Below are 22648 nucleotides of genomic sequence, written 5' to 3' on the forward strand. Positions count from 1 at the left end.
ATCAACAAACTGTTGGCCACATTTCCTCAATGCACAACAACACCTTTTAGGTAGGCATTTGCTAATTACTAAATATTCATTCATTTGCTGGTTGCTAAATATTCATTATTATTGTTAATTACTAGAATTTCTGCAGAGCCTGGAGGCCACAAAAGAAATCAAGGCTCTACATGAGATTACAAATGCAGATTTTAAAGGGAGTGTGGAAAGAAAAATGAATTTTTGAGTGAATCGTGATTCAGCCTGTCTTTATGGTGGCTCAGTATTACGTGCTTTAGCAAAGCAGTGTTTAAAAAGCAGAGCAGTTAAGAAGTGCTCCATTCCTTGTTGTTTTCTCTCAACGGATAGTTTGCAAGCAGGTTGTGAGATGGAAGGGTTAATGTTTCCATGATAAGAAGTTCAAAAGACGAATTGTATGTTTGGTCAAACCCATGGAATAGGTCTCCTGACAAGACACCCATCACTTATAAGAATAGTCTTAGGGAAAAGAAACATTTGGCACATGCAGCTTCTCATTCGATAGCACTGAATTTTTGTGGGGGAAGTTGGATTTGTAGAAATTCTCCCATGTATGGAACGGGTGAAGGCACAGAAGCTCAGGTCTATGTGGAATCACATCTTTGCCCCACCTGTGCCCCTTTGTAGACGCAGGTAGTGAGGATGTATCACTTATATTCCACAGGACAGACGTTGAATGCGCTTGCTTGTGGTACGATAACGTTTCATCGACTGCTGTGGAATATCATAGGGTATGCTTGAAAAACCCATCTGCCCAAAAGTGTGAGTGGCTTCTTTCTGGTCCTCATTGTGTTTCACCTCATTGACTACTTTGAAATACCATGGTAACCACCTCATCATAATGCAACCCACTGCCCCTTCCTAGTGTTCTGTTTACTTGCACAGCTGCTGTTTCTTACAACTTCACCATAGTCAAGCAGACCTTCCAAGCTGAAATCACTTGGTTTCCTCTCTCTCCCCCCTACACACACACACACACACACACACACACACACACACACACAGTAGCAACAGAACGTGTTGGTCTCCAAATGCAATCACCCTTGACTAGCATTCAGCACCTGTGTGTCTAGGCAAACTTCTAAATGACCCAGCCATGGAACTGGGCACTGCTTCAAGTAAGAAAGGCCCATACAGCCGGGTCATTGGCATATTCTATCTGTAAATTTAAACATGCTCAGGAGCTGCTTGTTCACAAATAGCTCCCTTGGTGCTAGGACAATGTCTAAAGGCACCTGTATCTCCTCAGAAATAATGGACAAGCAATTCCACCGTTACGTCCTCAGAATAGCAGCAGATGCCTCTGACCTGCAGACGTAGGTGCCATCTGCATTATATATTTAGAGCCATATCATACCACTTGAAAATGTCCCCACCTTGCTCTGACCTCAGCAGCTCTATACAGGCAGGCAGGCACATCATTCCTTTCCCTGCCCTGCATCTCCTTCAGTCTTGGAGATATGTGTGTGACGCCATTTATGAGTTAGCTTGGCCTCATGCTGAAACTACCTTCCACAATCTCTTTCAAGTATTTGCTGTGGTTCTTCCTGTTATGATAAAAAGAGTTTCTGATCGTCCCTTTAGTGAAGACAGGGGACATTTCTTTTTCAAAGACCAAAAATGGGAGGCGAAATCTCTGTGACATATTTTGCGTTGCCTAATCCCCTCTCTACTCTTGATGCCTTTGAAAATCTTCCCCTAGAGCAATTTCTTTCCTGCTGCTCTGTTTCCATACCTTGTGTGTTTGCATATGCTTACATGGAGACAGATATGAAATGTGGTATGTGTGTGTCTATATATATATAATCTCACTTTGAGAGGGACCGTCCTGATGTCTGGCAAGCACATCCCCCTCTCAGCCCATGTTTTTCCATTTCTTGCATGGTCTGATGCTTTAAATGAATAGCATCCCTCCTTTAACTAAGGGGGTTTAGAGATGGCAGCCCTCATAATAAGAGCCAATAATTAGTTAGCAATGAATAGCAGGTGATAAACAAGCTCAGTTTTGTCATTTTGAAATCAAGGTTAAAGCTTTTGTGAAGCGCAGCTCTTCTGGAAGCACAAGAACAGAAGAACAGAAATACAAAATGAATTTCACTTAATGGGTACAACAAGCTTTTTTTGGTGGTGGAACTTTGGGATTTTCATCATGAAAGCAGCTCTCAAGGAAAGGCCTGACTCCTTCAGCAACATCTTCTTGGCCACTTGCTGTGGTTGCTTGTTGCTAAAACTTAGAGAACAGCAATCACGTAATTATGGATCTCCATTATACTATCTAGTTAGGGATGTAGGATAGGTTTAGTCTATTTGAATCTTTCTTGAAATATCTGCTGGTGATTTGAGACCTACAACTGGATCTATTGTGTTTTTAAAGGGTTGCTGTCTTTTAAGGCTGATTTTTTCAATGGACATGTTAGGGCCTCTGTCTGAAAAGGCTACTCAAGTAGGGGCTATTTTCATTCTACTGATCCCAACAGTGCTGACAAATGGCGTACTCCAGGCTGGTCTGCTACCAGCTTGTCCATGAGGAGATGGAGAACTGTGTGTGAATCCAGCAATAAGCTCAACAGGACTAAGGAGCGGATTTCTATACTCACTGTAATGGCAAAAGTTTCACCTGGACCCTCTCTGAGCTCCTGGTTCTATGCAGCAGTGTTAAATCAGGATCATAGGCAGCCACTGGCTGCAGGAAATTCATAATATCATTGTTCCAGTCTCTATTCACAGTCCGAAGCTAAACAGGTCTGGATCTGGTCAGTGCCTAGACAGGTGATCTCCTAGGAACCACACGTATGCCACCTTGGACTCCTGCAGAACCAATCCAGTCATCATTGCACATGGTTCATACTAGCAAAATCTAGCAAGTCTCTCAAGCAATGGCAGTGATGAGACTTAGGGCTCATCCACATTTACCTTTAGCCCCATGTGTTCTAGGCACAGGTATCCATACTTTCCCAGTCCATGTCTGAGAGCTCCAACCCCACCCCACCCCCACTTTCCCCAGGAAAACCCACTCTTTAATGCTGAATCAGAACAGTGGCAAAGAGCAGGTTTTCATGGGGAATGCTGCGGGGGGGGGCAGTTTTTGATGGAGAGTGCTCTTCATGCAACCAAGTTCCATTTGATTCTCAATATGTGACATCTGCAAAGAACAAATATTAAGAAAGTTGGGTGGTCTGCATCCACTGTTCCTGCCTCTTTTAATGCCCACTGCGTTGCTTATCAACATCAGAGTTCAAGAGAAATGAATAACCAAATTGGCTCAAAGTCTGTAGCCAAACATAACACCTACTGCTCACAGTCAGAATATTGTATTTTACCCAATTATTTACCTTGGAAGGTTGGCAGGAACATAGGTCTGCTTCCCACAAACAATCATCTTAGTGCACAACCCCTTCATTAAGATATTATTCAATTAGTATTTAACAGTGAGAGCAGAGGATGGAGCCAGTTTGAGAAGCCGTTGCTGGAAACTCTTTACTAGGTAAAAGCTACCTGCCACGTCATCCACTTTCGGTAAGAACAAAACCAAAACAGACTATTTGGGGACTGGGCATTTAGAAGAAAATTTATTAAGAATGTGAATACTCTGGTTGGTGTTTTTTCTATCCAAAAAAAACAGAGAACAATGTGGAAGCTGACATCTGTCCTTTAAAATATTGGTCTTGAACTGGTGAGTCAGGACTTACTAACTCTGTTACAGCAGCCTAACCACAGATGAGTTGCAACACCAATATGGCCACCACACAAAGATTTGGTACAAAGTCAGTCTCAGTCAGTTTTATTGCACATAGCCAAAGGCTGCCACAATGTACACAGAATTATTTGACAATTAAAAGTTATGAAGTAGGTCTCCAAATGCGTGTTTGGGCTAAAGGTGGGTCCCAGATGTTAAAACTACTGCCATAGAACATGTTTAAGGTAGTGGTGCTCTCCCTGTGGAACGCCCTCTCTTCAGATGTCAAGGAAAGAAACAACTATCTGACTTTTAGAACACATCTGAAGGCAGCCCTATTTATGGAAGTTTTTAGGGGCTGATGTTTTTATTATTATTTTAGATATGTTGGAAACTGCCCAGAGTGGCTGGGGTATAAATAATAAAATTATTACTGTTATTGTTATCGTTATTGCTGTGTGCTACAACTGAGCTTTCATTTTGTACAGTCTTGCTTCTTTGCATTTAATTCAGTGGTGGGAAATATGCATAGGTGGTATGACTAACAAGACTGAATTTCTCCTCAGAATCCACATGGGTGTAGGTGTGCCGTAATATTCACACTGAGATCTGAGAGACACACAGGGTGTCTCTGGAGGCGGGTAAAGAGCAGGGAATAAACTTCCACAGTGGAGGAGAAATAGGTGAGGGAAACGACGAGGTCTAAAAGGTCAAGTCTAGGAAAGCAGGGAGAAGAAGAAAAAAAGAAATGGAGAGGGATGAGGAAGCCATTTAGGAGTGTTTAGGTTGTGCGTTGGCTCCTAGAAAATTCAGGCAGTGATACGGACCACTGACACAAGAAAGCACAGCAAGGGAAACTAGACTGGAACATAACACGAACTTGTAAAACGTTATTTTTTTGCATCCAGACTGACAGTATTTTGCTGGAGGGATTCAAAAACATACTGTACCTTTGGCATTTGCACTTAAAGTGGAATAAATGGTTCTATTGCCCCATCCTATCACAACAAATCCACTTTTGAGAATAATCTGTCTTTTTGCAGTTGGCAATGCGACAGGGAAATGCATTGAAAAATGACATGGGACAAACAAAGGGAAGACATGTAGATATCCTACAAGCAAATTGGGATGCTCATTGTCACATAACTGTAGTACATGTTAATGTTGCTGGGAACTGCAGCATTGTGATGGGAAAACTACAGTTCCCAGGACTCTTTGGGGGAACTAAAGGTAAAGGTAAAGGGACCCCTGACCATTAGGTCCAGTTGTGGCCGACTCTGGGGTTGTGGCGCTCATCTCGCTTTATTGGCCGAGGGAGCTGGCCAGCATGACTAAGCCGCTTCTGGTGAACCAGAGCAGCGCACGGAAACGCCATTTACCTTCCCGCCGGAGTGATACCTATTTATCTACTTGCACTTTGACGTGCTTTCGAACTGCTAGGTTGGCAGGAGCAGGGACTGAGCAACGGGTATTTCTTGGGAATCTAAGATATGGAAAGTATATTATTATTTGATCACCGTTTCTTTCTTTGCAAAGGTGCTTTCCCCATGTGTCAGGGGCAATGATGCAAAGCCTTTGGAATGTGGTTCTGATCTTCTTTTACTGCAAAACCAGAGCCAGTATAGTTGACCCAACTGTTGGGGAAGGAGGAGGAGAGTATCTGTTTGGAAATGGAAGCTATTTACCAGCTAGTAAAACAGTGAGACTAATCAGAACCGCGAGGAGTCAAGTCGGCTCATTTGCAAACAGAGCGGTCTATGCCTCCATCACTGCAGGCATCAGTGACACTGCATTCAATGACTGTAAGTAACCAGCATGGCATATTACTATTGCATACACTGCCCTAACTGCCAGAAATAAACTCTTCCATCAGAAATACTGAGTGAAAACAGGGATATGGCATTGCTTTTGCAGTTATTCTCTTTGATGTTTCTTCCCTCTGTCACCTAAACTCCCATTTCAAGCAGGGACTGGGAACCTCAGTCCTGTGGGCCGAATGCAGCCCTCTGCCTGGCCCTTATAACTCTCCTAGGCCACCCCTAGGGTCCTGCTTTGTTCAGCCTGGAATGTTTCCTTGAATTCTGATGTAGGATGGAGGATAGAGATGGGGTATGTTAGTGTGCAGAAATGACGCTAGCTGCACAAAGATTTTTAAAAATTCATTCATTGCTCTGCCCACCTTTACCTTTCCACCCGATGCTGGTATATGGACCTTGGAAGCTGGCCCAGAAGGGAATGCATGTTAAGTATAATTGTTTAATGCACATTAAAATGGAAAATAACTCTTGTGGTGTGTCTGTATGCATGCATGGCATGGAAATTTCCACTGAAGCTAAATTGGAGCTGAGTAGAGAGACTAACAGTTGATCATTAAGTGAGGCTGTTTCTCTGCTGGGTCAGTCACAAAGTGTTTAACTTCAACCACATGAAAAGTATACTGTTATAAATCTATGCGTATGCTAATTTGTAGAGCTCCATTTTTGTTGGAGCAAGTCTTTGTTCTGAAACTGCTGAGGAGAATGTTGCTAATCTCTTTCCAGGAAAACAGCCTCAGGCTAATGGAGGCTGTTTAGAGGAGAGGCAGAGCTTTGATTTTTAGCTCTGTATGAAAGAGGTTTTTAATTCTAAAATATTTTACCTGTGCTGGAATTAGCAAATGATATTATGCAACTATTTGAATGTAACTTTGTTGTTTTAAGTTTTTCTGGAGTTACATTCTGTAAGTAAGGCCTTTGAACCATATTTTTGGACTGGGGAATTTTTATTTCAAAGAAGAGCAAGGTTTTTTTATCCAATTTGCTTCCGTATGCACAATATCAATAACCTCAATAATTCAGCCCTCAGGCTGAGAAAGGTTCCCCATTCCTGATTTAAGGCTCCCTCTTGCAGAAGGTGAGTGTTTATTTAATGATCAAAACATGCAAATTGTCTTTCTGGATTGGACCAGGTATTCATTTTATCTAGCATTCTGCTACAAATGGTGGCCAGTCAAATGGGCCTCTGGGTGTCCATAAGCAGAAGATGAAGGTGATAAGACTTCCTTTGTTGCTATTTTCCTAAACATCAGGTGGTTTCACAGGTTATTCTGGATCCCTGAAACACGGCATCAATAGTCACAAGCCTTCCCCCCACCCCAGTGCTAGGAGCCCTGCTCAGGTCAAGAAAACAACAACAGCAGACCTTCTCTTTCAATTTAAAAGTTTGTGGTTGAATCCAGCATTTACAAGCAGAAGAGATAACATCGTGTACAAAAGTTCCCCTCTTCCCACTTTATCTCCCTGCTTTGCAAAGATTCTCTATTTATCATAAAGTAATAGATGCCTTAAATCATGGTCAGCCTTTTCTCTGGGAATTTGTCAGGTTATTTAACTGTGATGGATCATTGTGATACCCCAGCCCTTGAATTTTGTGACCTTCCGTGTTCTCTAACTCCCTTAAAGCTGGTTTGTGAAGAAGTCAGTGTACCACCTCCCACTTTCAGATATACAAGGCTTACTGTCAGAGGTGATCAAGCAACTGCTGCCACTGGACATAACAAACTCACTGCCGAAGACAATCAAAGATGTAAGTGAGCTCTTAAAAGGCAGAGAAGATACAAAGCTGACTGGAAGCTTGAGAAACAAGGCTGACGAAACAGAGATGCTCAAAGTGATACAAAGTATAACGCAGTAAGTATATCACTTTCTTCAGACAGCTGTCATCATGAGTGGCATGCATAGCCCAGACCAGGGCAGTATCTTTACAGATGTTGGATTATAGGCTATGCTCCACCCTCAAAGCCTTTTTTTAAATATTCAGATGCCCCTACAATAGGGGTGGGAAACCTGTGGCCCACCAGATGTTTTCGGATTCCAGTTCCCATCAGTCCCAGCCATTGTGGTCAATGGTCAGGGATGATAGGCGCTGTAGTCTGGCAACATCTGGAGGGCTGCAGGTTTTCCAGACCTGCTCTAGAGCAATGCACCATGGGACAGAATATTTGCCTGATGCAATGTCACCTAACCTCCCTGCAAACCAATCAAAATGGATGCTCAATAAATAGCCAACATTGTCTTATCTACCCACCAACAAATTAGGATAAATAAACAGATTATCTGGAAGCAACATCATCTTTGCTTTAGACAAGGGGTACCAAGGCACCTCCCCCCCCAGACCTATATTTACAAGAAAGCTAGCTACAGATGAAGGTGGTTGCTAGACACAACAATGGGTCGTTGATTGTCTTTCAGTCTGGTAAGGAATCAAATGATTCTTTCATTACTATTCAGTTCTCACCAGAAGTCTGCTTGGGGGAGGAGAGACTGCAGTAAAAGACCTGCTTGACTGTCTCTTCTCAATACTCTCCCTGCTTTTTTCAGCTTGGCCATTACAAAAATTACAATTCTTCCAACTTTGATGAAGTTTTCATCTGGTGACAAGGTCCACCTTTCCCTTCCAGTTGAAATTTCCATTAAAGGTGAAAGGTAAGTGTCCAAAAAGATGGGGCTGACAGCCAGAAGAGCACCAAACACACTTTTCCATTTCTAACAGTTGGCTTGAGCTGCAAAACAGCACAGGCAGAAGTTGGATAAGACTTCCAATCTCCATAGATACTCTTTCATGAAGTTACACTGTGGCTGATGTCAAGAGAAATCTTGCCTAAACCTTGGCAATAGGAAGTCAAAGAGCCCCAGTGTCACCTGTGCCCAGTAGCTCTTTTCCATCCATAATGTGTACTATTGTGCCCTGATGTCAGTTGAAGTTTCTGAACAAATGTTCATCCCAAGATAAATGTTCAAAAATGTTTAATAAAATTATGGAGTTGCAAGTGGCCTTACTGGTCATCTACTCCAACCCCCCGCTTTATATGGGGTATGCAATGCATGACACAACTACTAGAGCATCCCTGATGACCACCCAGCCTCTGATTTAAAAGCATCAGCGAAGATGAAGGGCCCACCACCTCCCAAGGAATTCAGTTTGACAGGTGAACAGGTCTTACAATTAGAAAGTTACACATGAGGCTTCACCAAAATCTGCTCCCTTGGAATTTCCAGCCATTGGTTCTAGTCCTGCCTTTCAAGCATCAACCAAATAGTTTGTAAGTTGGCTCATTAGCCGCGCAAGACAAAGTATCTTTATTGAAAAGTAAATTGCACTTTGCTGAAGGGGACTTACTCTCTGGCAAATGTGCTTAAGGTTGCAGGGTATGATATAAAAATGGGCTACCCCCGTGAAATGGCTGGTTACCACTGTTTAATATGTTTTAGAGGGCAAATGAATTGTCCATAGGGATGATTATTCTCTGTGAATTCCTATGCAGAATGTGATCAGTACTTCTTGAATGAACATGTGCATTGGTTCTAAGTCTTAACAGACTTAGTTTTATGTTGCTGGGTCTTTTAAAATGAAGTTGGAGATGTTACGTTTGCTGGAAATTTTATGTTTAAATTCTGATCATGTGTTGGGATTAAATTTGTGGGTTGTTTTGGTTTTTATTGTTTTATTTTTGATTTGTTAGGTGCATTTGGAGAAGTAGGTCTATTTTTGAAGACAATAAAATAGTTGTCCAGCACATTTTGCACTTTTCCAAATACAGTGGTACCTCGGGTTAAGTACTTAATTCGTTCCGGAGGTCTGTTCTTAACCTGAAACTGTTCTTAACCTGAAGCACCACTTTAGCTAATGGGCCTCCTGCTGCCGCCACGCCGCCAGAGCCCGATTTCTGTTCTTATCCTGAAGCAAAGTTCTTAACCTGAAGCACTATTTCTGGCTTGGTGGAGTGTGTAACCTGAAGCGTATGTAACCTGAAGTGTATGTAACCCAAGGTACCAATGTAATGTGACGTAGTTTCTCATCAAAATACACATTTAAAGGCTAATCTTTTAGATAAAGTAAGTGTTTTGCATACATACTTTGAGAGAAAATGCACATTTCAATATATACTTTGAAATGATTTAAATTAATAATAATAATAATAATAATAATAATAATAATAATAATAATAAATTCATGTAAGTGCAGAGATGGAACAGAACAGAATTCTGGTTAAAACATGATAAAATGACAGAGACCAGAACTATAATATGTTAATCCTTACTGTCTATAGTCTTGGCTCTAACTCAAATCTGATTACATTGGGAATTTCTTTGAAATAAAATTCTGAAGAACAAGAATATTATTAACACAACTGAATGGTGATGGCTTTCATAGGAATGCAGATGCAGTCATTAAGAATTGTTGTTCTGCCAACATTCTGGGCCCTTGTAAAAAAAGAGAAAAATTGCTTTTCCTTGGTGTTTAGCACCAAGAGTGGTATCTTCAGTTCTGAAGTGAAAGTCAAGATTGATGTTGTATCCAAACTACTCTGGGATTCTTCCAAGAATCAGATATTCATCATTGAAGCTTCAAGGATCTTTATCAACGATATTAAAGTCAAACAGCAAAAGAGGTGAGTGGGGAAGATAATTCATATCCTGGTAACTGAAGAAGGTCATGAGCAGAGAAGGATACATCTCAAATACAAATCTGAGATAAAACTAAAGAGTAGAAATTGGAGCAGGAAACCCCCCCCCCCAATCATTCAGTTTGTACAAACTTCACACACACTCACACTCACACACTACATACGCTGCGCTTCTGTTATAAATTCATAGAAAATCAACCATACGTCAGATTTGCACTATTCCACTTTTATTTTACTCCATGAAGGAAGGACTACAAAATGGGGAAGGTTTGATACAGGGCAGCCATAATCCCTTGATCATACCAGCACGTCCACAGGAGCCCTGCCCAGTTGCTATGCCAACCCTGATGGTCCCAGACAGAAGACCATCAAGATCACAAAGAACTTGCATATGGGAGTGGATTCAGCACAGACTGGAACAAAGGACAATAATCAGCTCTTCCCTCTGGGGGCAGGAAGCTGCAAACTCCCCTCTGTCACCTGGAAAGTACTCATGGGGAGGGGGAAAGGGGGAACCAGCCAGGTGACAGGACACTCAGGTTACCACCATAACTCATCCCTCAACCCCTCCTTTCTGTGATGTATGCATGATGTTTCTGGGGGTGGGCTTGATCTACAGGATGGGAGTTTCAAAAGTCTTTATTAGACCTTGCACACCATTTTTTCTGTGTCCTTCCTCTCTCCTGCAAGTAAGGGGGCACCCTGTTGCAACAGTTCAATAAAGGCCAAGCCTACAGGCAGCTATTTTGCTCCAAGTTATCCTGGTTGGTGTCTTTGTTTTTGTCCAAGGGAGCCCTCGGATTTTTCCGTTAACAAAATAAATAGCTGGCTCAGCTCTTGCTGTTAGTGCCATTTTTCTGGGTTAAACAGATAAGTTTCAGTCTAGATTTTAAATGCACCTGTCTCTGTTGGATTGTCCCATGAGTCTAACCCAAAGTGAAGAATAATGGCAAAAATGCAGCAATTTTGATAATGATAAAATCTGATTGAACTTTTTGGCAACATTTTTGGCTGCAACCTAATTATATTCTGCAACCTTGCTAATTTGCTGTCAAACAGGCATTTTGTCTTCAGTCGTGGGTTTCTGCATGTGTAACTTGAAGACCATCAGGCCTCTTCCAAAGACTGAAGTTAAAATTATTTTTCAGTGTTTGGACGTGTAGAATACACCCAGCCATTTGCCAGCCGCATATATTCTCTAACTTTTTCATGTTCTTCCTTTATATCTGTATTCCTGTTTTGCAACCAACCTAGGTTTAAGTTTTAGAATGTGAGATAAGAATTGCAAAGCAATAGGAATACTGAAATTTCTACATGCTTATAATTGATCCTTATAATCAGTGATTTCAATAATTCCTTTTGCTCAGTGTGGCTGGACCAGATGAGAACAACATGCAATCTGTGGTCTGGACAATTTTGATTGATGTGGTAAGCTGGGCAACTATGTACATTGTTTTCACGAATATATATGTTTTTGTGCTCAATTCCCCTTGAAATAACGTATCTTTGTACCCATTTTTTTGTTGGAGAACTGCATCATGAAATTTGGTGTAAATTAGCTGTCTTTAAGTTTGCATATTGGTTTGAGAAATGTGAATTATGCAGGTTCACATGAACCACAAGAGTTTCTTCCCTATCAAGAGCATGCAACTCACAGTAGATTAACATTGACAAAGTTCTCCAGCACTACATTTTCTCTATTTGGGGACAAAAGTGTGTCTCCCTTGCTTTGGGTTTACTATTACAGGATACACACAGAAATTTCTGTGTCACAAACACATAGGACATTTGGATCCTGATTTGTCTGCAGGGAGATTAGATGACCTTGACTATTTAAGGAGCATTTGTTGCTATTTGTTTGTGGGGAGGCTAGACAATGCTGTGTCAAAGCAAGTGTTATCTCACATTTCACATTGTATTTCCCCATCACTTTCCTTCTTGCAAAAAGTCCAATGTTTTGGGGGAAGTGGGGTTGTTGTGCAAAACCTCCTGTTCAGCTATGATTGTGCAACCTGGATTTGCTGGTATGTGATTGAATCCCACCCAAAAATTGCTATGGCCTAGAAGTGTCTGCAGGTATTCAGCCCTGATCTGAGTGAAATTCAGAAATTCCATAAGAAATTCCTAGGATAGCTAATTCATTGTGTAGTTCTATACCAAAATATGCATTTTACATGATTCTTAAAGAAGTCTCTTGGTAACAGTCCTTTCCATTCCAAATTATTCTCTTCCTGACTTTGTGTGTTTGATTCTTTACTGTGTGCTCTGATATCTGAAGAAGTGTGCATGCACATGAAAGCTCATACCAATAACAAACCAAGGTGCTACTGGAAGGATTTTTTTTATTGTGTGCTCTGCATTCACTCTGTTTTACAGATCCGTCACTGCATCCGATTGGTGGCTGACATCCTTAATGTGTCACTTCTGAGTACACTGGCTTGTAAGTTGCTGATTACATCCTCTTTTTCCAACCATCTTTGCTTCTGCCGGGGAGACTTTGTGGAACAGCCTAGCAGAGGCTAACAGATAACCTTGTTCGGAAACAGAAGATAAGAAATCAGCTGGTAACTCTCCAAGCGTTCTATGCCCTAAATTAGGTATGGTTATCTCACAGTGATTCTCCATGGTTTTATTAAGTCAATCCATCAATGGAAGTGGTCTGTATTCAGGGGACACCTATCTGGTCCCAGGAATTACTGCCAATTAACTCATTGAGCATCATAAGCAGCAATTGCCCTTGTCTGATAGCCTGCCCTATTTTTAAGGCTCGAGGCAAATGGTTGAACTGAATGTACTTTTCAAGTCTGTTTTAACCTTACAATTTAAAGGAGCAGCATGAAAGAGGTGGCTCAGGTCCCAATCGCCGCATGCTCTTTCATGGGTTTTGCACGTGATTCAACAATCTCTTTGTATTTCTCTGCAGCTGCAGTTCCTGTTGGAACATTTGGGACCATCCATTATGATCTAATAGGTTCCCCTAAAGTAAATGATAGGTATTTCCTGATTCCTTATCAGGCAAGTATTATTCTTGGCTTTGGAGAACAGGTTGCGTTATGAAATTCTGGCTAATCCCCATATCTATAACCTCTTTTCTTGCCTTGTGATTGTGACAATGGAAGTCAGGCGTAGATGTAGTTGTGGTATGCCTTTCTGCTGCTGTTCCTGTTTTATTTCTCAAGATCTGCCTTTATAAGAAGAAGCACATGACACAGCTCTCTTGGGAAGGTACCATTTCAGGATATGTGGGGGGAGCAGAATTGCATGACCCAACACCAGAAATTCCTAACACAAAGAATGCTAGTAGGTTGAGGGGAAAGGTAGACAAGAGGGAGAGGCAGAGAATGTGTGTGTGTATTGGGTGAGAGGATAATCAGCCCAGCCTTAGGCAAAACTCCCCACCTGGGTCCATGGCCTTAAGTCTAATGACATCTGTATGACTAAAGAGCACAGAACTTGACTGAGGGGTTAGAGTGTTGGTTTTATTTCTGTAGTTCTGTATTTTCCTTCCCCATCCTTCCCCACAAGATCCCAGGGTGGGATAAAGCAATAAAATATACAATCAAACACAAATGAAACAGTTGTGATCTTAAAACATTTAAAGACAATTCCACATGTAAAAATAGTTTAAAAATAGTTCCAATACAGATGGGGACTGGGACAAGATCTCCACTTAAAAGGCTTGCTGAAAGAGGAAGGTCTTCAGTAGGTCCTCAAATGATAACAGATGGGGTCTGTCTAATATGTAACAGGAGGGAAAACCAGCATGCTGAAGTCCTGATTCCTGCAGAATCCTGAAGTTATCTGCAGGAGACCCTCTTCTGCAGAGTGCAGTGGTTGATTGTGGATAAGGGGATAAACTGAGTTTTTGAAATACAAGATTCTCAAACCAGCAAGGAGAGTTCCTGCAAACAGTTGGGTAGGAGAAATAGCAGCCTGAAGGCTGATTTACTCTCTTTAAAGGATTAACAAATATGTCCTGCATTTCCCCCTTGGATCTCCCACCAGGCTACATTTCAGGTTTCTCTGCCGGGAAGTCCACCCAGCATCACACTTTTCCAAGCGACTCCACAGTCTGGCACTAACTTCCACTTGACTCTGAGCAAGGATTTCATCAGCATTGGGATTGGTGCCCTGACTGGAGGCTGCAGTGCCAACCTTACCAAAGGAGCAGGGGTAAAGTGACCATAACTTTGGGTTTCCATGCTTCTATATGACACAGTGTTGGTGGCTACACATTTTGTGGCTGTAGACGAAATGTTGCCCAAATGATCTACTCTTAGCCATACATGTGCACCTGTGAGCCCTTGCAACTCCACTCCCCATACCAGTGATTCCACATTTTAGGAGCAGTATGGAGAGCAACAACAGGAGATGGATTCATATCTTGCTTGTGGGCATCTGTTTGGCTGCTGTAGAAAAGAGGATTTGCTCTGATCAGTCAGCAAGTCTCTTATGTTCTTGTTCCCCTTTCTCCCTTTACCTCTCTTATGCCCCTCCCCCATCCTCTGATGGATCCATTGACTTTCTCATGAAAAGCGCCCCTTTCCATTCTAGAATCTGTTCTTTACCAAGGGTTGATATTTTTTTCACTGGCCTCTGTGGCTGTGCTTTTAACAGTAGCTTACTGTACAGAAACACTAGGCAAAGCTTTTATCAACCTAGAGATAACTATTTAACAGCTAATTTCTGTAGATTAAGCTGTTGCCCAAGAGAAAAATGTGCAAGCCCATCTCCATTACTTGCACTTGTGTAGAGCTAGGTAGGGATGGTTGAATCTGTCATTTTTGGCTTCTCTTGATTTCTCATTTTTCCAGTCAAATTCAGTTTATGACATTTCTGTAGCTATTTGCAGCATATATATATATACATATATACTTTCTGAAAATTCACCAGCATTTTACTGCTAATTTCTGCTAATGAACCCAGTTTGCACCAGAGAAATACTTTCATTACAAGCTTGTTTCCAGCAATTGCTTTGATTATGTTCTTCCTCCATCATTTAAAAGCCTCATGCAAAGCTTACAGCTAACACTAAGAAAAGCTTCAGGGAGATATGAAACTGCAGCAAGCAACCACCCAAACAATGGAACAGTAGCTACAAAATCTATATTATAGTAGAGGTGGGGGACCTATGGTCCTCCAGATGTTGCTGGGCTATATTGCCCATCGTCCTTGACGGTTGGCCATGCTGGATGGGGCTGATAGGAGCTGGAGTGCAACAACATCTGAAGGACCACCAGCTCCCCTGCTATAGAGGACTGTTCCAAGGTTATCCTTGATAGATTTAGGGCAGGATGACTGGACATTTCCTGGTTTTGAGGATTGCTTCTATTTCTAGAACAGCGTAGCCTCATAGAACATAAAAGGTCATCCTCAATCTAGAGGATGCATAATTGGCTGTGCATCTCCTTCCTTCTATTATAATTTCACCAGAACATTTTCAAGCACACTTTCTCTAAAAATAACATGATGAATGGAAATGGTTTGCTCCTCATCCCCTGTCCTATCACTGATTGCCCCTAATTAGCTTTCTGCTTCCTGGCTTCTCCCTCTGAAACGGACTGTCTTGTTAAGGAAGTAATATTGTTTCTGTGGTCACTTTGAACATATGTCTTGCAATGTCCCTTATTCCTGCCCTCATCTTTCATAATCAGATGGTTCTCCTTCTCTTTGCCTTTGCACACACCTTTCATCTTGTTTGAGAGAGGGAGATTGCTTCTCCCTATGCTTTGTGCATGAAGTTTAGTGCCAGGCTTATCAAAAAATGTATGAAGTAGGAAAATCCTGATTGTTCCAGCAAGTCTCCTCGACAATGGATTCCTAGAACCCATGACAATCAGGCAAAACAAAACAAACCCCCAAAACAAATTGTGCTTGGAAACAGACAGCAGCTGATGACCACTGAAGCCAGTGGGGCAAAGGACAGAGCAGAGGGCAAGGCAACTAACAGCAGGTAGAGCTAGTGTTAAGTGGAGCCAGAGCTCCCAATAGGAAGAGCATGCTTGCACAGAGAGAAAACACTCAGAATTGAAGCAGTGGGACAGGTAAAGAAAAGATGAGGCTAGAGGTTAGGTGGGGGAGAAAAAGGTTAAGGGTTGGGTCTCTTGGAGACAGGAGAGAGAGAGAGAGAGAGAGAGAGAGAGAGAGAGAGAGAGAGAGAGAGGTTAAGCAGCAGGAGGAAGCAGAAAGATCAAGGCCCAAGAGGCGGAAGACAGACCAATGCAAGGGGCTGGGAGAGAGGAGAAACAGAGAGTAAGGGGAGGTGGGAGCTTTTCTGTGCTGCCCTGCAAGAAATGAAGTCCTTTTCACACAGCACAACACAAAAGCCAAACTCTCTTGTCAGGGTTCCTTGTCTCAGCTTTAAAGCAAGGCAACACAGTGTCCCTTCTGCTGTTTCCAATCCAGCCTCCAAAGTGGTGTGTTAGCTCATATTGGAGTTATTTGGTTCCAACTACCTATGTAAGCCCTTTTTGTATGCAGAGTAAGGCAACGTGAAAGGAGAGAGGAAGAGAGACAGAGTGAATGGTTCTAACATGGGAGAAGGGAAGAGTGGGCTCAAGCTGCTGTTGGTGGGTGGCCTTTTTGATTTCTCCTATTGGCCTGCTAGCCCTGAATGAGAGTGTTTCAGAAATTAATTAGAGATATCCAAAGCTGATTCACTTTACTATTCCCTTTATCAACAGAAACAACTCGTGACAACTGACTTGGCAAGTGCAATTACAAAGGTTAGTGCGTTTTCTTTTTATGCTCCTCTGGCAATAGGCCATTCAAATCAAGCACCTGATCTTCTCCTTATATGTGTGCATCTATTAAAGATACACTGTGAGTCATTAAGGCTGCAGTCCCCTGACAGAAAGCTCCATTGAACTCAGTGAGGCTTTCTTCTGAGAAGACATGCATAGGATTGCCCGCTTACGCAGCACAGGACATAACTAAGCCATTCAACCCAAAGTTTGCTTGCTTAAAAAATAAGTGCTTCATACAAATTTGCATGAATAGAGTCAGCAGGCAATCACTGTTGTTGCATACAAAGTCTAACTAATTAGCTGCCTAGATGCACTGATATGCTTGCCTAAGTATTAGAATCTTATATGCTTATTAAGCTTGGAATCTGCTGAATATATATTTGCATTAAAAGCTCTTTTGGTAGCAGAACCTGAACACAGTGTCTGCATTCTAAATCTCATTGTCTCATGAGACCATCCTTTAGGATAATAGCTCTGGAAATTGTGTCTTGTCCTAATGGGAAGGAAGGTCTGTAGAACTGGCAGCCACACACAAATACCAGAAGCTCATGACACCTTGCCTTCTCTTGCAGATTTCTGAGCGTTTCCCTGCTCCACAACCTTTGGTGGTAAAGATAAGAGGCTCAAATTTCCCACTCATTTCCATAGACAGCCAGAGTGTTGTGGTGAAACAGCCTCTTTTCTCTGATGTGTTTGTATGTGGTCAGTCTGTCCTGCAGTGGGAAGTTGTGAGTATTGAAGCAAAACACCTGCATGACCTTCATTTTATTTATTTATCTAAAAAAGTTCTCCCCTTCATCAAAAGCAGAGATAGGAACCTGGGCCTTTCAGATGTTGACTGGCCACAACTCCAACAACCTCTGTCTATTGGCCATGCTGATGAGAGGTGGGAGTCAAACAGCAATTGGAGAGCCGCAGGTTCCCAATCTCTGATCAAAAGATTCCAGGAGCAGTTTAAACCAATAAATACTGCATGGTATCTGATTGGCCACTGTGAGAACAGGATGCTGGACTTGATGAGCCATTGATCCGATCCATCAGGCTCTTCTTATGTTCCTAAATAAACTTTACAAAATGCAGAAAAAAAACAAGAATTGCACAGCACATTGGCCACGGTACACTAATTATATTCTGCCAATGGCCAAGTTCACCTCAACTAACCCTCCCTTATACACACAAGATTCATACACATGCCCCCATAGAGTAAATGCAAACTTGTCAGATTATCCTAGCCAGATTTTCACTGACAAAGCAATGGCCAATTCCTGTTGAACAGAATAGAAAATAATAATAATAATAATAATAATAATAATAATAATAATAATAATAATATACTTATACCCCACCCAATCTGGGTGGCTTCCAACAGAATATTAAAAACATAATGAAATATCAGACATTAAAACTTCATGATACAGGGCTGCCTTCAGATATGTTTATTTCTTTGAAACAGTTCACTCATAACAGGATGGTCTTGTGTTGTATGTCACTTGATGTATGTAGAAATGAATGGTGTTCCCTATGCAGCCAGAGTAAATTAACAGTGTCTTTTACAAATAAGAATAAAGAAATAGAAAAGGGGGAGGGAGTGTGCTATAATCCATGCATGTATACATGCAACTCCCAGCAGTTTCTTGTCCCCCCCCCCCATGGCACAAACTACAACAAACAGAACAGCAATAACAACAAAGCTAAGACTTTCTAGAGAGGTAGTATTTGCTGTGCTAGTCTAGGTTCCACAATTTAATACATATATTATGGCATTAGGTTTACATCTGATGAAGTAGACGCTAGTCTGTGGTGCCATAATAAATGTTAGCTCTTAAGATGCCACAACACCTTTTTAAAAAAAACAGTTACGACTGTAATTGAGGCTGTGCCAGTTCAGCCATTTGCAATGATACATATTTTTGTTGTTGTTGCAGGTCATCATCTTCAATGCAAAGCTCTCAGCTTCTAATGGCAAACTGTTAATCTTTTTGTCACAAGAGAGGTATGGGTATTTTTCTTACTGGATTTGTTTTCAGGTAGTAGTGAGAGATTGTGAGCAGCTAGTAGAAATAAGGAATACAACCCTGGCACACTGGTTGAAAACCACTGCTGTGGAGAGTCATGGCTTGCATCCCACCCCCTAATCTGATTGCTTTGTTTCCTTGTAGCTTTGATGGTGTTCAGGCATCCTCATCTGTTGGTTCTACCAATGTAAGTCTTCTCTTCAAGGCCTGAAATATGCCACAGGCAAATCAATCCATTTTGCATGAAACAATAGGGTGTGCTGTAAAGCATGAGCCTTCAATCCACAACCTGATCCAAGAGGGTTGAGGATATTGACTGCATGTTTTATAGCCAGACACTCTAGGAGGAGGTAAAGCTCTCTCTACTCCAAGTGTATCTTTGCTTTCATGTGTTCTTGTTCCATGCATTCTGTACAAACTTATCTACCTGGCTTAGGTACAGCTCTGTGGTTTGGCATCTGAGAATGAAAGCTGAATACACCCTAGCCACCAGGCAAATGGGTGATTAATGGATTATGTGAAAAGCTTCCTGATGAAGCTGTCTGTGCATGGATTTCAATAGATCACTTGAGTCCACTTTTATTATAGTCCTTAAAAGACAGCCCAATCCTTTAAAAAAGTTTAATAGTACATGTGGTGGATATATATGGTTTTAAAATATGTACTAAATGTGGGACTCAGGCCTGTCTATGATTCTACTGAAAGAATGTCCTATATTCCAGGCCCAGAAGCTCCATGAGTACATCAACAACCTTCATACAAACAGCTTCCTACCAGCCATGAATGGTAAGCCAGGCAGCTGTTTCACAGAATACGGAGGGCTTCAGCTGAGGGAATGGGAGCTAACATTTCATGAGGGGCTGCTCAGCTAAGTAATGACCATGAAGGCAGATCCATTGGCTGTTCTCTGTTCTAGGCATGCTCAGGAGAGGAATTACCTTGCCTTCCATGCTAAATGTCAAGTGGACCAAAGTCAACACTGCCCTTTTCCAGGTACAGCAAAGACACAGAACCTTATAGCAAATGCCCATCAATGGAAGGCTGCCATCCTTCTAGCACCACCTTGGCATTGCAAGATGGACACTGTGGAGGAAGGGGACCTAGTTTCTTGTTTAGATCCAATTATTTGGTTCCACGTGTATATTGTATTTGTCCTGCTTGGATTTCCAAGGGAAGTGGGAGCACCAAAACAAGGTCAGGCAAAGAGCAGCATCCACTAATCCTGCTGGCTAAGCTCTGAAAGGTGCTGTCTTAGGAAAGCGCTAGGCCCACCTGAGGCCTTAGGTAGGCTGGCAAGGTCTGCATTGAGGAGCTAGCTGTTCTGACTCAAAGGGTCCTCAACCAATTCTGCACTTCTACAATGTGGAAGGGATGGGATGGGATGTTATTGGGGGTTCAACCTGTGAGTTGGAGGGAGGCAAAAGAGCTAGGTCCTTAGGTTGGGAAGGCCCATGGGAACGTACCATTGAGGGGCTCCCACTGAGTGGAGTTGCCTGTGTTTCATTATCTGTTTCCTCCTTAAGGTAGTGCGCTGGGCTGGGTACTTCCATCTGTTATTGAAATAAATACTGTTATCTCAAAGGAATAATTTAAACACCTATAACTTCTCTCTTCTTAGGATGGTGTAGTGATTTCAATGTGACCAGTCAAATTAGCAGCACCTTGAAGAGGCAGAATGTTAAAAGAGTTCATCAAATGTTCACTTCAAACTGATTGGATTATATGTTCTAATGCTCTGGGATTTATCATATTTCAGCTGCCAAACTGAAATTGTGATGGCTGTTAATTCAGTTTGTTGTAGGTACCGCATTTCTTGTATATCCTGTAATAAAGGGCTCACATGACCCTCTAAGTGTGTCTTCATCTCTTGGTAGGAGGGACACCAATATGCAAGAATTATAGAATTGTAGAGTTGGGAGGAACCCAATGGGTTCAATCCAATCCAACACCCTGCAGTACAGAAGTCATACCCTGACACATGATATAGTTAGTTCCCTGCTTCATCTTCTACTAGAGGCTTTTTATGGTACCTTTTAAAAAAGCCAGGTGGGCAGTGTACAAAAAAGGTCATTAACCCAAAATGATGCAATAGGGATTGGCAGTACTCAGAAATACACTTTGGGCTCCGCTCATTAAAGGAACAACTTCCCAGTAGCCAGTAAAGCTGCATAATATTTAAAGGTTTTGTTTATTTGAATTGTTCACTGTGATTGGAAGCTTAAATTTGGAAATAAGTTCTGTCCACAGTCCTCCTTTCCATCTATACAAGGGGTTGTCAACCTGGTCCATACCACCTACTAGTGGATTCTAGGTGGGCGGTAAGGGGTTCTACAGCACAAGCTGAATCCTCCTTCCACCAAGAAAGATGCATTAGTGGGCAGTAGGTATAAAAAGGTTGACTACCGATGATCTATACAGATTTTGGTAGGCCAAGGCTCCTCCAGCCTCTTCCTGCAGGTCTTGTTGTGGTTCGAGGACCCAACCCCCACAATGTGGAATGAATACACAAGGACACGTGATATAAGGTTAATGGGCAAGAAAAGGCCACAACTTTATTGATTACAGCAGTGAAAAGGTATTGGCTTAGGCATTGGATGTCTAAAATAAGGGGGGTTTATTCACCAGTAGGTGGAGCCTGTTGATGCTAATCCAACTATAGGCTCTCCCCTGATGTCACCGAGGGTCGTGCCATGGCCTCCCGCCAAGCAGGCATCGGACAGAATACACGACCGCCAGATTCCTTTAACGGAATACCCAAAATTGAAGGCATAGGCGATGGCCACACCTAGCCCTTCGACACACCACACCACATTATTCCAATGCCTAACCTACCCACCAATACCACGAAAGTTGTGACGATTGCTACGAGGTAGGCGAAAAAACCAAAAAGCCTAATGCCAAATGGAAAAAATCCTACCAGGCCCCCCGGACAACCAGGGCGACCAACCTAAGGTCCATAGCAAGGCCAAGGAAAAACTAAGACCCTGAGCTCAAAGGGAGTGGAGGGTGGGTGACTCGCGACGGGACGACGGAGAGTGAGGCCGAGGAGGGGCTGGCGCCGCAGCATTTAGGCTGCTGTAAACGCCCCCTCGGAGGCACCTGGTTGGGTGCCTGCCGATGGGCGTGGGCGCCAGCCAGGTGAGTGGGGGAGGCAGGGGGCTAACGCCCCCTGCTAGGGGCGGAGCTCGGGCTCCCGCCCACAACCACTCCCCTCTCTTCCAGGGAGGAGAGTCTTTGCCACAGCCACTATATCACTCATGTCTCTCCCTTCACTTCTGTGATTGCACCCAACCAAATGCAGGTTTTCTCCTGTGGCCAACAGCTCTTAACCCAGAGTGCTGTTATACCTGACCATTATGCTCCTGAAAGGTCCTGCAATTCTCCCTCTGGCAAGTCATGCTGAGCTGCCCAGAGCACAGTCGCTTTCTTCCCTTATTAAGCATGCCAGGCACCTTTCCGCACAGTTCCTGTGTTGACATGATGCCCTTCTGCTACACAGATGGGGGAGATGGTGGCTGCTCACTGCCACTCCCAGATAGAAAGTCTGGTTCATCTATTATGCAGCAAACATAACAGGGCAGGTCTGCTGGAGAGATGAGGAGTGTCAGGCACACAGCAGGAAGGAACCCTGTGGCCTTTCCCCCGCTATTGTGTCTTCCTTGACTCTGACTCAATTTCTCACTCTCCCAGCTGTGATGACCACCTGGGCAGACCTGGCTTTAGCCCTCCTGCTCTGTGGTGGGGAAAA

At 42.6% G+C, this 22648-nt stretch overlaps 1 protein-coding gene across 1 annotated transcript; it reads left to right on the forward strand.

The window, feature by feature from the left end:
• Positions 1 to 40: 40 nt before the first annotated feature.
• LOC310764576 (BPI fold-containing family B member 4-like) lies at positions 41 to 21227 on the forward strand. Its single transcript, XM_083618827.1, has 16 exons — positions 41 to 50; positions 5231 to 5496; positions 7176 to 7362; positions 8053 to 8157; positions 9978 to 10124; positions 11507 to 11567; positions 12516 to 12579; positions 13063 to 13154; positions 14145 to 14312; positions 16823 to 16864; positions 17458 to 17613; positions 18811 to 18878; positions 19045 to 19087; positions 19623 to 19686; positions 19817 to 19893; positions 20519 to 21227. The coding sequence occupies exons 2-16, from the start codon at positions 5256 to 5258 to the stop codon at positions 20540 to 20542; spliced, it is 1539 nt and encodes a 512-aa protein (XP_083474953.1). The 5' UTR covers positions 41 to 50; positions 5231 to 5255; the 3' UTR covers positions 20543 to 21227.
• The last annotated feature ends 1421 nt before the right edge of the window (positions 21228 to 22648 follow it).

The sequence above is a fragment of the Podarcis filfolensis genome (assembly GCF_964270895.1).
Source record: "Podarcis filfolensis genome assembly, chromosome: 6".
Classification (NCBI taxonomy): Eukaryota; Metazoa; Chordata; class Lepidosauria; order Squamata; family Lacertidae; genus Podarcis; species Podarcis filfolensis.

Coding starts and splice junctions, on each gene's coding strand:
- LOC310764576 (XM_083618827.1), top strand. CDS start 5,256: ATGATGCAAAGCCTTTGGAATGTGGTTCTGATCTTCTTTTACTGCAAA. Junction 5,497..7,175: donor TGACACTGCATTCAATGACT/GTAAGTAACCAG, acceptor TCCCACTTTCAG/ATATACAAGGCTTACTGTCA. Junction 19,088..19,622: donor CATCTGTTGGTTCTACCAAT/GTAAGTCTTCTC, acceptor CCTATATTCCAG/GCCCAGAAGCTCCATGAGTA.